Source organism: Ciona intestinalis, chromosome 10 (assembly GCF_000224145.3).
Source record: "Ciona intestinalis chromosome 10, KH, whole genome shotgun sequence".
NCBI classification, from domain to species: domain Eukaryota; kingdom Metazoa; phylum Chordata; class Ascidiacea; order Phlebobranchia; family Cionidae; genus Ciona; species Ciona intestinalis.
In genome coordinates, this window is record NC_020175.2 from 131,601 (window position 1) to 147,816 (window position 16,216).

The window sequence follows — 16,216 nt, forward strand, 5'->3', positions numbered from 1 at the left end:
CCTTGGAACCAGGGATATAGAACACAGTTAGCCCATTAGCCAACTCTTTATAAAAAATACTCTGATTTGTTTTATAGTTATTGCAGCCAACTAAAATACATAAGAACAAAAGGTGACATAATATAGATTTTAATAAAAGTCGATCAGTTTATAAACTGTAATAAATTTTAAGACTATTGCAAACATAATTTACTAGGCAGGAAACTACGAGAGGAAATTACCATATGCTGTAAACAAAGTGTAAACTACTAAACAATGTATATATTTCATGTGTGTAACAATAGTTACTAGTTCTTCAGAATATGTATTCTTATCTTTTCAGTTATTGTACATAATAGACAGTTTTGCAGACATTCTAAACTTTTGCACATTAAATAAAATGTCAGGCATCAAAATAATCACCACTAGCACTGTAAGGAAGGTGTTAAAATATGAAGAACTCATACCAGCAATAGAAAGATGTCTTGTTAAATATTCTCTTGGAAAAATACAACAACCCGTCCGGTCAACTGTGGAGGTGGAAAAACATGAAGGGTGAGCATGTTGGCAGCGAGCATGAGGTGTAGGTTGATGTTGGTTGAATAAAATCCTTTAGCTCGTGCCACTGTAGTTATTTGCAAAAAAAGTTGATTTTCGGCAGGGCCACCAGGCGTTTTAATTAAAAATTGTAAAAAGTGTGCACCCTTATAATACCTTGTTAACCAGATGTTTAATGACGATGCCAGCATACGATACTGTTGATGATGTAGCTCTTCTTAAAGTAATTTCATTATATCCAAAGAATGGGACAACCAACACTGCACCAAAGCATCAATCAACAATCCTTTACTTTCTTCCTTCAACCGGTATTCTTGCAGCGGTAAGTAAAAACTTCTGGGCCTAATGTTCCCAGATATTTTAGTTAGTCACTTTTGTTGTGCATTTTACATGTCTATTTATCATGATTTATTAAAGTGTCCGATGCTGGGACACAGTGGTTAGCTCGTCTGTCTCTCGCGAAGAAGTTATGGATCTCGAGATTAGACACTGTTACTAGTTAAAGAAAGTTGCCTAATAGTTCCTATGGCTGGTCTATTTTCAATGTGATATTTTAAAAAAATCCAGGGAAGGCAATCATCCACAAAATTAAATATGCTTTGCTGGTGAGCCAGCCCGGTTATAAAGTTACATCTGTTTATTCAATTCTTTTCACGCAGATAATTGAAGCACATCTTATAACATATATGCGGACAGCAGCAGCCACTGCAGTGGCAACCAAGGTAAGTGATTAGTATTTAAAGGTCGAGGGGGAGGGTATATTTATTTAATATTGTATCCTCAGTACCTAGCACCAGACAATGCTAAAGTGTTGGCAATATTTGGAGCAGGAGGACAAGCAAGAAGTCATTTTCAAACCATGAACAAAATCCATAAATATGAAGAGGTAACTTAACTATAACATAAACCACACATAGTATGCGGAACATGTTGAGAACCACTGGTATAAAAGCTTCAAATTTTGCTTTGAAATCTACAGATACTAGTTTGGAATCACACCACAGAAAATGGTGAAAAATTTTGCAAAGAAATTTCAAAAACTTTTAAAAACGTTCGATTTTGTTCAAACGCAAAAGAAGCAGCTTCGAATGCAGATGTTATTGTGCTGGTGGTATCTTCACAAACACCTGTGCTTAAGGGGGAGTGGCTCAAAGAAGGTGTTCATGTCAATAGTAAGTTTAAATGAACTGAACTAAAACTATTTTTATAACAGTATTAAAATATCTCAATCGAAAGTATTTTAAATGGGTAAAGTCTTACGACGAGCTACGCCAAAGAAAGCTTAGGCCAGAGTTAGCCCATTACCCCAAACTATTTAAAGACTTTGTCTTGTTTGTAATAAAGTCAGATTGCTATAAAGTGGTGAATAAAATAAATGAAATTTGTTTTATTCATGAAGCAGGAGGCAGGCAGGTGTTTTGTGTCTCTGAAAAGGTTCATGAACCATGAAAGGTTGAGAAACATTGTTCAGGCTGGTATGCTAGCTATGCTGTATGAAAAATATTTACAAATACATATCGTATTTCCAGTTCATATCTAGATCAGTTAGTGGTTTGTCTTACAAGATAACTTCTAAACCAAAGTTGTTCCAAAGGTGTTGGTGCTTGTAGACCAACATGGAGAGAAATGGATGATGAATGCATGAACCAGTGTGAGCTTTATGTAGATAGTAGAGAAGGTGCTTTGAAGGAATCTGGTGACATCATCATGTGCCAACCAAAGGTGACAACTCCTTTATTATTGTGAACTTTGATATAAATTTAAAGATCATTAAATTATCCTGCTGCTGTTTTTACCAGGCATAATGTACATCTTGAGTACCATTGTTTTGGTACATATACATTATTTTTAAGCAACATTGTTTCCTCTATTATGAATATGTTTTAGTATCGCAAACAAACTGTTAGAGCACTTAACTTTAGGTTTTTGATGGAAAAGCAATTTCTAGTATTTATAAAATACATCATCCATGACATTTTGATGTCTTATTTACAATGTCTTTATTGTGAAATTTGTTGGAAATGTCTGGAATAAAAATTACTTATTGATCTTGTAGAAGTTGATCAATGGAGAGATTGGTGAAGTAATTGATGGAAGATGTAAAGTTGATAGAAACAAGAAAACAATATTCAAGTCATTAGGTTTGTAATATTAAACGAAATACAAACTTTGTATATAGCTGTGTATAGTGGCACACAAACAAAGCAAAATGATTGTTTATAAATCTCACTTACTGGTAGGCCATGTGTTACTTTTGTATCCTTATTTAAAGATCAGGTTTTGAAGGTGTTCATATAAACCAACTACATGACATAATGGTTATACCGCTTGTCTCTAACAATTGTTACACAGATCACAGCTGCCACCATTGCGCGTGTGTGTTTATAATCGAGACAATAGTTGATAATGAAGTAGCCAATATTAGGTTGTCATACAATTTATAAATGTGGTAAATCGTAGTGGTGTATAAATGTAACATCTACAACAATGTGGAATTCCAATAAACTTGTAGTTAATCACATTGAAACACCAACATGACTCACCTACCCCGTATTAACATTATCACTTCTTTATATCTTGTAGGAATCGCAGCTGAGGATTTGGCAGCCGGACATTTGGTTTGGAAGAACTTGGGCAGCGAGATCTGAATTAAATGAAACACCATGAAAGATTATATATATATATATGCAAAGAATGGTTGCATATGGAAATTTCAATAATAAAGAGTTTTAAAAATCTACTGCATAGTTTACAATATTAATGGGAAAGTAAAAAACCATTTAAAATTTGCTAGCAATTTATTTTACTACACATGTAAGAATTTGGGATCTGTAAAATAGAATTACTAAGTATATTCTGTATGGGCGAGGTTGTTGCAACTTGACACTTAAAGTAATGTCACATTAACCAATCACAATACTTCGTTAATCAATGTCAACACTGCAGATACGACTTATCTTATGGGAGACTATCTCATGAAAACAAACCCCCCGTTGAACGAGGTTAATGATATCCCACTCAGCCGCTGACAGGCCCAAATCGATTCCAGCATTTTATCGCATGACGTCACACTGCTGTCACGTGATTCTGTCTGGTATATAATTTGCCTTTCCTTAACACAATAACGAGAACTACCCAACTAATGCCACTATCGGCACTGAGACCTCGAGGTCAGTCTAGGTCCATGGCGGGCTATTACGGGCCCCGGCCTTCAAGTAAGCTTTTGCCCGATACTGTATCAGGTACTTGTATACGAGAAAAAGGAATAAAATATATGAATGAATGAATGTAAGCAAGATATCATGAACTGTTTGGTCTCTGGTTATAAAAGCATTTAGTACTACAGTAGATATAGCTCCCCACTGAAGCCTGTATATGAAGTCGGATCAGCACGGAGTCATATAAAGCGCCGATGGCTGGCGATTCGAGAGAGTCTGGTAATTTTCTGACGTCACTTTCTCCATAGCTAGCGATACGAGTGGCAGAAAATTGATTAGAAACAGTTTCTACTCTGCCGATGATCGCTAGCGATTAACGGCTTTGGCATGAAAAGTAACAAGTAACAACAGTAGAAAAATGATTAAATAAAACCAAACTACCTGGAATATAGAGGCAGTTAGAGGCAGTATATTTTTTCCTGGGTGTTTGCCTCTGTTTTTATCGCATACTTACGGTAAAACGATTAAATGTAATTTCCAACTTCCCGCCAAACTGAACAGGATACCAGGCGATTTTACTTTTGTGTGTGAATCCTTTGTCGCCCGACAATTGCTCTCTCCCATCGCCAGCGCTTTTACCGCCCGTAGTGTGAACCCGCCTTAACCCAACCAGCAAATTGTTTATTCAGTGGGGGTTATAAGGTTATATAACAAGGCACAAAATTAGACTAGGGATTAAAGAGCTTTTATGTTTTATCTTGTAACTATGAGCTGTCAAAGTGTGACGTTATTTATTCACACAAAACAGTAATTTATGAAGTTGTAGGCATTAAAGAGATAAACACAATGAAATATATGTATTTGCTAAAAAGTTTTAAAAAAGGAGATACTGAATTACACGAACCTGTATATTTGGTAGAAATACGAAATGTTTTTAGGAATGCGTAATATTTTAGAAACATTATTCGGCAATATAGGAAATCAACGATAAACAGCAGACTACAGATTTAACTGGGAAACCAGCAAATCCGAAACTACACAAAACACGTGCCAGCTAATTAATTCCCGCGTAGATGGGGAATCCCCTATAGTAGGTTGCACCAAAGTTAGTATAGACCAAGTTAGGAAACGGATTGTAAAACAACGAGTCTTGTTATTCATTGTCTCGCGTCTATGACGTCATAGTCGCCACCATTACGGAGCCCACGGCATAGCATTTTATTATTGCTGGGTGCTGTTTTTCGTTTAAATATTGCGATTTTTTAAAAACCAAGCACTTCTGCGCGTAAAAATGGCTTTCTACTAATGTTATATCTTATCAGAATAATAAACCTCACAAAAATAATCAACTTTTATTGAACACTCAATCGATTCAAGAGTAAAAAAACAGAAAATATCAACGAAACTTAAGGTATCTTTGTAAAATTTGCCTAATATCGAAGTGACATTGAGGAAAACAATACTGAGTTACTATTTTTGGTCCTCTGCTTGAATTAGTAACCTACCTTTTCTGCGTTCCGGGTCTTTATGAAATCGAAAAACGCGAACACATTATCTGCTAGTACTTAAGCAGTTTGGAGCTGCATGTCCGCTCATGTTGGATTATAAATGTAGTAAAGAATGGCTCTGTAGGTTCGTAGGTATGATCATATATTATTTTGTAAACAAAGCTGATTGCTGCTAGTCTTAATCGCCAACGTAAAGTACCCTGTTAAACCACAATTTCCGCCGAAAACCAGTCAAAATACTAATTTACTCCACATTAATTCCTAGATTTAATATTATATAACAAGATTTATATTAGAAATTATATTTTATATGTTAAAACAACCGCTATACGTGTTTTCTAGCTTTGTATCGCTTACAAGAACTAAATGAACACATGCCGACCATGCATTTGTATAGGCGATTCACGCTCTGTGGGCTCCGTAATGGCGGACACAAGCGCCGTTTCCTAACTTGGTCTATACTAACTTTGGGTTGCACGACACAAAAACAACAAAACAAACATTACAGGCAGCAAACGATGGAGAGTATCGTTGCAAGAAAACGAGTTCAAATGAAAGCTGGAGACGAATTATTAAATAAATATCAACAGGATTGGAAAATGCTTCACGAAAATGCGGTTTCTGCCGCATTTAAAGCTAAAAAAGTGGACGTATTGGTTAAAGAAGCGTACGGAAGAGTTACAAATAATGGTATTCATATAGAAAAGTTGTGTAAGCATATTAACGGTTTGGTTAATATGTTAGATGATGTTGAAAACATATCTACCAATATTGCACGTTTGGAAGGCTCCTTTGAGGAAGTATCTACCGTTATAACAGCGTTTGAAAGCATATGTCAACAGCACAGTATATGTGCAGAACAGCTAAAAGAAATGGAAAACCTGAACCAACTAAAGCTACAGAAACGCTTAGAGTTAGAGGAAAGGAAAGAAGTTCTGGCCAAAGATCATAGCACCAAGCTTGCTAAGGTCAAATCTAAGCATCCAGAGATTTTTCAGAGCAGGCAAGAAGCTTTAAAACAAGCATTGGCTGGAAATGAAAGCTTTGAATAAGTGTCTGTGAGACATGATTTATTGCTTTAAAAATTGTATGGTAAAATTTGTTAAGCGTATTGCGACAATGTTTTGTCTAAATAAATGTCTTGTCAGATAAAACATGAGTGCAAAACGTAATTTTTAATCATCATGAATCTCAATGACAAACACACCTAAGAATATTCCATTTAGGTATAAATGAACTATGAACAATATAACAATAATTTGATTTACATTCCAATGATTTTACTTTACCATGAAACAGTGTTACAATTATTCAATCCTTTCACCCTGGTTCACTTTTCTGACTTTCATTGCTGTAATTTGAGGCAGTTTCCGTTTCTTAACATTCAATATTTTTCGATTCACACTGTGTGTGTTAAACAGTTCAGCAACTATTTAAAGCCAAGAAATAAACAATATAATTAATCTAAAGACTGTACCTGATAACGCTAATCATGTATTAGTCTCAAGAATGCCATAAAAGTGTTATATTATATTGGCTGTGTACTGCAAAAATTGTTGTTCAATTTGCTGTGTTATTCTTTGTGCAATTTAATAATCATTCAGTGTTATCTTATTCAAGGGAATTATGAAGTGTTGAATAAAATGTCAGACATCAAAATAATCACCACCAGCACTGTAAGAAAGGTGTTAAAATATGAAGAACTCATACCAGCCATAGAAAGATGTCTTGTTAGTTTTTCTCGGGGAAAAATACAACAACCCGTCCGGTCAACTGTGGAGGTGGAAAAACATGAAGGGTGAGCATTTGGGGAAGCCACTTTATCATACTTAGGGCTATAAAAAAGAAACAATTACTTGGGGAATCTTCTGCAATCAGTAGACTATTAGATATCCATATTGTCACTCTTAATAGTGAGGTGTATGGACATAAACATAACTTGCATAAGATAGTAAGTAATAATCTTAGGGTAGTGGGCCTTTTGACCTTAAACCCAAGTCGCATGCCGTGTCTCACTAAAAACTTATCCATATAGAAGAAAGTGCAAATAAATAGAAGTTTGTATGTTGGGTTAATAAGTCCAGGTCCCCTGACGCACTATATGATCTCATTCTCACCCATACAGAGTCTTTACTTACAATATCTGTATAAACCACAGGTTCATTGCAATAATGCCTGCTTATGACAAGGAAGAAGACACATTTGCCATGAAAGTTGTTTCATTATATCCAAACAACGGCGAAAACGGGCTTCCAACACATGCAACCACAATCCTGTACATGCAAGCAAGAACTGGACTTTTATTAGCAGTGGGTGATTATATAAATAACCTATGTTCACATATGCAACAGTATAAGTTTTCCCATAGAGACCTAACTGTTTGAAAATAATCTATAGACGCCAAATTGTTTTACAATGCAGGGGAAGCAGGGATAGTTAGATATGCATTTCATGAAACAAATCTAACTCATTGGTCGTAATGTTTACTGATTGATGCAGTGTACAGGGTTTGTTGTCTGCCCACGCATGGTTTGCATCTTGTGTCTCTATATATATTTTGTTGTAATAAATGTGTATTACGTATAGAACCATAACACACTGTATTAAACATAGGAATCTTGAATATTTATTTCTTCATGGTGGGGAAAGGTGTATGACAAGTGTTCCAAGTTATTCATATACCTTAATGAGTTACCTCATATTTGATTTTGTTGTTATAATTTGAACAATTCATTTGTATACACCAATAAGGGCGCATACACCTACAATGGTAACAGCTTTGTAATAATATTCCCCTTGTGTTTAGACAATGGAAGCTGAAGTGATTACGGACATGAGGACCGCTGCCACATCTGCAGTCGCAACTAAAGTAACTAACCATAATTTTTGACATTTTTCTAAATAATTTCATAGTTATATAACTTATATTAAAAATAGTTCTTTTAGTAAAAATTTTGCACCTAATTTTTAACTGCTGTCAGGGTATGCCACAGCAAACCGAAATATTGTGTTTTTTTGACTCAGTGGTTTTTTTAGAAGCCGAGATTGAGCGGCACCTGTCGCATGAAAGACTGAAATGGGTTTTCCGGGTGACGACGTAATGGGTCAAATGTGGCCTAAATCCCAGGTCCTTGACAAGGACCTCACCCACAAATAACAAATAAAACTCAAAAAAGCAGAAAATGCAATAAAATTTTACATCTTATTATATTTTTTAATATTTTGTTATGTTGGCAGCAGCAGTAGTTCATAGTTCACAAACTACCTCTAACTTTAGTTGATATTTTTAGTACCTTGCACCGGACAATGCAAAAGTCCTGGCCATTTTTGGAGCGGGAGCACAAGCCAAAAGTCATTTTTATGCCTTGAATCATCTCCACAAGTTTGAAGAGGTATTTGCTTACACTCATGGGTTGTTTACATTGTCAACCATACAGGAAAATAATCCCCTACAAAGTTACATATGTCAGTGTGGTAGGCCTAACTTGTAAGCGGGCAGGAGGTGTTCGGAATGAAACACCTGTGTTATAACACTGTCGTTGCACAACAAAATGTTGAAACAATAAATTAACATCATGATATAACTGAAATCTTTGTATTTTATCATTAAGGTTATAATTTGGAATCGAACAGCAAACAATGGGAAGAAACTGTGTGAAGAAATATCCAAACATTGTAAAAGTGTTCGGTTTTGTTCAAGCGCAGAAAAAGCGGCTTCCAAGGCCGATGTTATTGTTACTGTAACATTATCCACAACTCCTATTTTATACGGAAGATGGCTGAAAGATGGGGTGCATATTAACAGTAAGGAATATGGAATATCAATTACCTGGTGTAGCGTTAATTCTTGTGTGATTGTGATTCATAAGTCAATTGCTTATATAATGCTTTATTGGTTGTAGTTTTTATAAAGATCAATAAATTGTTTGATTGTGATTTCCATGCTTCTTGATTCTGGAAGCTGTAAAAAAAACATCAGCAATAATTTTATAAAGTCTTACTAGCAATACCTATGTAAGCAATAATACAGTTTTAATTATCTGTAAAAGTATGAAAACTTGCATTGAAACTTAAGTCACTGTGTCACAAGGGTTAGCAATTGCCCGTAAGCCAGTGGTTACAGGTTCAAGGCTTATGGTGCGACTATTGTGGGCGTATGTGTCCTTGTGCAAAACCTTTAACGGTAAACCCTAATATAATGGTAAACCCTTATGGTGTTTCACTGTATGGCAGTTGAAGCAGCCTTTGTTTAAAGATCATAAAACTAATTGCCAAAAACTTACCTTCACAATTAGTAACAATTATTATTAAAAGTAAGAAGAAATGTCCACAGTATATATAACTGATGTTATTTTCACACATAGGTGTTGGTGCTTGTAGACCAACATGGAGAGAGATGGATGATGAATGCATGAACCAGTGTGATCTTTATGTAGATAGTAGAGAAGGTGCTTTGAAGGAATCTGGTGACATCATCATGTGCCAACCAAAGGTGACAACTCCTTTATTGAAACATTACTTGAATATATACGGCTGACGGTTTGGACAATCTATTAGTGACCACTGGATGAAGCAATTACCGCTAACGTCCACAATGGTAGTTGTGCTGAAGAAATATTTGTTTATGGGAATTGTTCATTTTTCTATGTACGGATTGTTGGATTAATTATTGTTAAGTTCAAGGACACACACACCAACAATAGCAGCATTGAGACTCAATCCCCGTACCCTCGGGTTAAGATACAATTTCCAACCACTGTGTCAATCACTGGTATTATGTAACGTGATTGATCTTGTAGAAGTTGATCAATGGAGAGATTGGTGAAGTAATTGATGGAAAATGTAAAGTTGATAGAAACAAGAAAACAATATTCAAGTCATTGGGTAAATGCTTTGTATAAACATATGGTTACTCTCGTTACAATTAAGTAATTTTACAATAGATTTTATGCAGTTATTTGTCGTGGCTGAATGGATTCCGCTTTGTTCAGACCTTGCTTGATGATTCAGGCATATAGCATCACCTAGCAGCAACAACATATATAGAAGTCTAATTTGTGAGATACCTCACAGTATAAGAGAACCACAACCCAAGTCACATATAGTATAATTCCAATGGTTCCTTTGCATTTCATTCGCTCGTATAGTGTGGTTCTATTAAAGAAAAGCTAGTTAACAGCAAAACATATAGTTTTTTGGTACACTATTAATTGGACTATATTTTGTTTGGTATATGTTTAGTAGCACTTAGGGAATATTATGTTACTTATTATACAGACTAATGGTTGACTCGCAGAATATATCGCAATTGTTCCTTCATGCTTAATATGGTGACATTTGTTCATAAGTTGTTTGAACACAGGGATGGCGATTGAAGACGTAGCGTCAGCTCATTTGGTTTGGAAGAAAGTTAACGATGAATAGAAGATAGCTCGCCCGTAAGCATATGGAGCAATGTTTGTATAACTTCCACATCAACATAATTGACAAGTTTGTGCTTCAAGCCATCCACTGTTTCTTACACATGGTTCATATTTAACCAGTATTTCATATCCACGTTTCTTATTGCCCTTTACACAACTTTTAATACTTCATAACTTGCTGAAAAATATTTATTTTAAGATATCTAATGTCCTACTTTATTTGTAACTATACACAATAACGGCTTATGTTTACTGTATACACATATATTATATTTGACCTGTTTACCTAAATGAGTGAAATAACTTATTTATCCTTGCCTGGAAGGGCAATGACAGTTGTTATTACACCGGTGTTCTGTTTCATACATCTCGTGCCCGCTTACAAGTTACCACGTATGTAACTTTGGGGTGGACTTTTTTCCTGAACCCATCACCTCTGGGTTAGAGGCATACGCGCTAATCAACTATGCCATGACGCTTGATTACATGAATTCTTTATTTATCATTCCTAGCATGATAAGTTTTTGTGTTTCTGTTGGTGGCCATTGGTAGATGCGGGAGTAGCTTCATGGGTGTTTTCGGTTTCGTTATATGCCTTGCTGTAGGCCTCACTCATATAGAGTAGAATGGATTGCATGTATTACGAACCTACAAACAATAATTACTTTATTGCCTTGTGTTGAATGGTAACTTATTTTATAACCTTGTATTTATTTAATTTTTAAGTTCACCATGTGCTTTTTTGTTGCCAAATTTTAAAATATTGCCCAAATATTCTATTAAAAATGGGGAGAGCACCTTTAATATTGCATGGGATGCATTACTTTACTTGGTGGTTACTGTGCTGTTAAAGCTTTGTGGCCTAATTTGTGGCCTAACCTCTGTTGCCAATGGCCTATGTTTTGTAATCACTGGGTGACAAATATATAGTAGTGTGGGGTAAGAAGGGAAACGTTTTCATTCTATTTTATCGTCCATTTGGTAGTTAACAAAGAATATTTACAGCTGTATATAATTCACACGAAAAAGAACGTTGTTAATTGTTAAATGTTAAAAACACAATTAACCAAAGGTGCCTATGGTATCCCATCATACCCCCCAGTACAATATATATGTTAAGTAGGTGTGAATATGTTTAGACGTAGATTAGATCACACGTAATATAAAAATTCTCCCACCGGGTCTGCTGAATGTGGATTATTATGTTTTACACATGTGCTCACAAACTAACACACAATAGTTGTTACTTTAACCATACACAAAATATTGCTATGCACATTACAAGGTGTTATAATCCACCCTTCTTTATCTTTATTGCACTGTATTTATTTAACTTAATGGACGTATTATTATGGCTTTTGTACAATTACTACAGCTGATGATTCAAACTTAATAAACCATACCGTATGATCCTTTGTATTAAGTCAATATTGGAGTACAAAGTACAACACATGAAGAATAATAGCAACTCAAACTTAGTAATAAATGCCAAGTTAGAACATAAAAGTCAAGTGACAGTCAGGGCCAAGTGCTACAAAATATGAAACAATAAACGTTTCAACTAATTGTTTTCTATAAGTTATATATATTTTGCCTAAAATGACATCGGTCACTTATTTAAATCCCAACCTTTTATAGTTTTTATATAAATATGCCTTACACACCTTCTAAAAAACCTCTTCAAAACTGTCTGTTTGTAAGATTAAACTGATGATTTAATGTCATGGATATCTGGAACTACAATATTGTTGCGATATTAACATTTTTACGTTTGTTCTAATTAATAATTACTTACTGGTTACTGTGAGTGTGTTGTGTATAACTGCTTTCCTTTAATAGTTCACCCGCAGGATGTTTTAACGACTGTAACTTTGTTGCTAATCCGCTCTCTTCATTGCTTTAATTAATCTGATCTTTGCTAAATCTTTAACATATTTGAAGATACTTACTGAACAAAAAAATGCTACAGAATAACTCTTATAATTTAATTCAGCACGATAAAAATGAAACAATAATCTTCCATAAGGCAAGGAAAACGCGAGCAAAATTAAGACAAACAATTTGTTTCTATTTTGTAGAGAGCCGAGCCGACCTAGTATAGCATTTGCACGATTAATATATGCTGATTAAGGTAGCATTGCGAGTTACAATCCATTTAATGAAAAATATGGCTATGGCCATAAAGGGTAAGTTAAGAAACTCATTATATAAAGTTATATGTCACACTACTTGTAAAGTCCATTTATGTGAAATAATATTTGATAAGATGATGGGCGCACTTAGGTGTATTATTCAACAAACTGACTGCAAAACCACAGTGATAATCCTCACGACAAATTTGATTCAAAAATAAGTTGAACACACTATTGGTATTTAACCGCCATAACCCAATCATATTAGTTTTAAACTACAAAGATTAAAATGGCAAGACGCGATTCTAAAATGAAAGTGCAATAATTGCCCAAATATGGAACTTGTAACAATTGGGCATTATGATATAACACTGCATGAACAATCGAATATAATTTGATTCAAATATTTTGCTAACTACATGATTTCATTATATGGCTTGAAGTAAAGAATTAGGTAAAACTAAATAAATTTGTTTACAATAAAGTATGCAAAACCACACTTTGTAGGTGGATATTTACAAATGACCGGAGGTTCTCATACTTTTAGAGGCATAGCACCTGTTTGGTGCAAACTAAAGTTTATTAAAAAAAAACTTATTTTAACTTTTGAGAAAACATGCCAAAACATTTTATATTTTTTTTTTAACTTTAGTATAAATACTTATTATTTAGAAAAGTTTTTAACGCACAGCTTGAGAAACCCCGATATGAATAAAGTTGAATGCAACAAACTAAAGATGGAAAGCCTAAATCTTATTTATCATTCTGCGGACAATCTACTTTTAAAGTGAGACCATCTGTAACAAGAATGGATGATTTATCTTCTAAATCGTGATCAACAAACAACTGCACCCACGCGGGGCAGTGGTCTGAAACCACCCCACCCCAACTCCAACCATCGGGGATCCACGGGTTGGTCAGCCCGTTTCGTACAACCTTCCACTCGGAGGTGTAGAGAGCAGTTGCTGATTGGTTGAGCCATAGGTTGTCACGGCAACGCGAACCTTTCATATCTTTACGATTTATATTAGTCGGAACGTTGCACGGTATAACAGGTTTGTAACTTTTCGCTCCCAAAGCTTCGAACTCTGTCTCATCAGGTCCCACACTAAAGTCCCCCAAGATCACAACAACTTTCTCCTCCTCATCAAGATGATGATCAACAGCATCCAATATCTCTGGAAGATCCTTAACATTCTCACCAAACCTCATAAGATCATCAGAAGCATCATCTTCCATGTGTAGATTCACCAACACCAAGTCAACCTTACCAACCTAAACATAAAGCTTATTGTTTGTTACTTTTGCAATGTTTAATAATAAATGCAGTTTTAATAAACTAAATTTTGAAACTGACATGTTATATCTAATATATCACTCTAGTTTTACACCTCAAAATTGGTTTTACCCTGCTGTTAGGTGTCTATACAAATAAGCAGAGCCAAAGTATATTGCATTCACCACATTAATCAATGAGGTTCCTCTTTTTTTTACAACTATGAGTGTAACTGCATTTCAACAATGTCACCCCAGATTTTACCCTGCTGTTGGGTGTCTATATAAACAAGCAGAGCCAAAGTACATTGCATTCACCACATTAATCAATGAGGTTCCCTATGTTTGACAACTATGAGTGTAACTGCATTTCAGCAATGTCACCCCAGATTTATTGAACAAAGTTCATAAATTCGCCACACTATCGACTTTAATATAAACTCAAAAGAACTTACTTTAAAGAACCCTAACATAGGTTGTCTTGCAAATTTTTTTCCACCAACAGACTTCTTAACCAAAGCACTGTTATTATAATCAACAATGGACTCTTCCCATAAAAATCCACTATATTCTGTTCCTTGAAATAACTTTCCTTCAGCAGTTGGCAATACAGAACACTTCCAAGTGGAAGTAGATTTGAAACGTTGTATGTTGGGCAGAGTTGGATTGTTTAGTTCGTTCACAATTTCATTCAAAGCATTTTCATCATCTAGCTCCTGCACACCAAGTATTTTCACCCCATTTTCTAAAATGGTCATGCAAACTACTTCGCGCACGCCTGGATTTCTTGTCTTGTCGCAACTGCAGTGTTGAAGGTTCCATGTGGCGACCCTTACGACTGATCGCCCATCCATCACCATGGGTGGAGAAGCTACCTTTGCACGAGTAGAAAGAACACACTCGGGACCAAACCCTTGGAAGTTGCTGGTCGAGCCATTCCTTAACCTGGAAGATACATTGCTAGCCTGCCGTGAATGGAATCCACTTTCATTGATCCTTAGTTTGCTTTTAACTCTAAGTAGTGTTGTGATATCAATTATTTGAGCAGGTTCGACAAGATCATTAATATGGTGGTACGGTCCGTTTGAAACACGATACTCGACTATTTTAACAGAAATTTCATCCGTCAACCCAGACACAGTGGAAATAATATCAGCAGCTGCAGTGTTTATATTTACATAGGAAGGAGGGGTCATATTTTCAGGCACAGAAAGTTGAGCTAAGTTATTGCAACTTTTTGATACATGACACTCCTTTCGTATTTTTTCCAGTTTCCCCGCTCCAATTCCATTCACAAGTACCAGATCCTCTATCCGTCGAAAGCCACCTATTTGTCGCCTGTAGTCAATAATGTTGTGTGCAACCACCCTGGTTATGTTTGGCAGGGTCATGAAGTCTTCTTCTGTGGCTGCATTAATATCAATAGTGCTGAGTACGGTGGGTAGTTGGGGCTCTAGGTGTTCTAACATGACCTCAGTTTCATGATTTGATGTTACGCCGTAAGAAAAAGCAGCACTGATCGTCTTTTTGGGGCGTAAGAAGCTCCCATGATGTTTTACGAGAGTGTTTTCATCTTTCGGAACTTGTGGCCGACATCGTGTACACAACCCTCCCATGTTGATTGAAGAATACAAACAGCACCAAACCAAACTACATTTTAAACTGAACCCCTATGAATGAGTGTTTATATTTAATCTATTGTGTCAGCCAGTCAGGGTAAAAATGAAGGGAAAAGTTCACAAGACAGAGGAAGAAACAAAGTTATGGTTAAAGAATAATAGTTATAGCGAGCTTTTCGATTAAACAGAAGAACAAAACTTATTTGATAAAAGGTGTTTACAAACAATATAACAGAATAAAGTTAACTTGTAAATAGTAATCCGAAGATTCTTCACTAGCACCAATAATCCTACCTCCAAAAACACATAAACCCAAACTTTACCTTTAACACCTATCCTGTAGCGTGAATTCTTCACTAATACTCACTGTCATATTTTAACGAATAACGTCGTCCTACTTATCAGTGTAACAAATAACAAAGCAATATAATATATGTTACAAGTTGCATGGTTGAAAGTTACATCTTAAAAATGATAGTAACACCGTGACTACACCGTCACATCTGTATTCACCGACACTGCATGATCCGCATAAAATTAGGCAAGTTGCAAACCAAACATTGC

At 35.5% G+C, this 16,216-nt stretch overlaps 4 protein-coding genes and 1 long non-coding RNA gene across 9 annotated transcripts; 3 read left to right on the forward strand and 2 right to left on the reverse strand.

Annotated features, from left to right (window-relative positions):
• The first annotated feature begins 17 nt into the window (after positions 1–17).
• LOC100186711 (ketimine reductase mu-crystallin-like) lies at positions 18–3,628 on the forward strand. Its single transcript, XM_002123672.3, has 8 exons — positions 18–534; positions 706–859; positions 1,197–1,259; positions 1,322–1,423; positions 1,517–1,709; positions 2,132–2,259; positions 2,594–2,678; positions 3,121–3,628. Exons 1-8 carry the CDS (start codon positions 269–271, stop codon positions 3,183–3,185), a joined length of 1,056 nt encoding a protein of 351 aa, XP_002123708.2. The 5' UTR covers positions 18–268; the 3' UTR covers positions 3,186–3,628.
• LOC113474579 lies at positions 2,178–4,811 on the reverse strand. Of its 5 annotated transcripts, none has more exons than XR_003396270.1 (4): positions 4,600–4,811; positions 4,210–4,354; positions 3,085–3,181; positions 2,178–2,284 (listed from the first exon to the last, which is right to left on the reverse strand). It is a non-coding gene; the product is annotated as an uncharacterized LOC113474579 (long non-coding RNA). The 5 variants fall into 5 exon arrangements; XR_003396266.1 differs by having other exon boundaries at positions 2,213–2,284; positions 3,081–3,181; XR_003396269.1 differs by lacking the exon at positions 2,178–2,284 and adding an exon at positions 2,476–2,562.
• A 910-nt stretch (positions 4,812–5,721) lies between these two features.
• LOC101243496 (dysbindin-like) lies at positions 5,722–6,255 on the forward strand. The gene has a single exon (XM_004226523.1). It carries the CDS (start codon positions 5,722–5,724, stop codon positions 6,253–6,255), a length of 534 nt encoding a protein of 177 aa, XP_004226571.1.
• Positions 6,256–6,813: 558 nt separating this feature from the next.
• Positions 6,814–12,038, forward strand: LOC100181943 (ketimine reductase mu-crystallin-like). The gene is made up of 8 exons (XM_002123960.5): positions 6,814–7,001; positions 7,362–7,512; positions 8,010–8,072; positions 8,494–8,595; positions 8,815–9,007; positions 9,568–9,695; positions 10,003–10,087; positions 10,566–12,038. Exons 1-8 carry the CDS (start codon positions 6,847–6,849, stop codon positions 10,625–10,627), a joined length of 939 nt encoding a protein of 312 aa, XP_002123996.1. The 5' UTR covers positions 6,814–6,846; the 3' UTR covers positions 10,628–12,038.
• A 559-nt stretch (positions 12,039–12,597) lies between these two features.
• Positions 12,598–15,835, reverse strand: LOC100175688 (endonuclease/exonuclease/phosphatase family domain-containing protein 1). The gene is made up of 2 exons (XM_002124368.4): positions 14,489–15,835; positions 12,598–14,033 (listed from the first exon to the last, which is right to left on the reverse strand). The coding sequence occupies exons 1-2, from the start codon at positions 15,647–15,649 to the stop codon at positions 13,512–13,514; spliced, it is 1,683 nt and encodes a 560-aa protein (XP_002124404.1). The 5' UTR covers positions 15,650–15,835; the 3' UTR covers positions 12,598–13,511.
• Between the last annotated feature and the right edge of the window lie 381 nt (positions 15,836–16,216).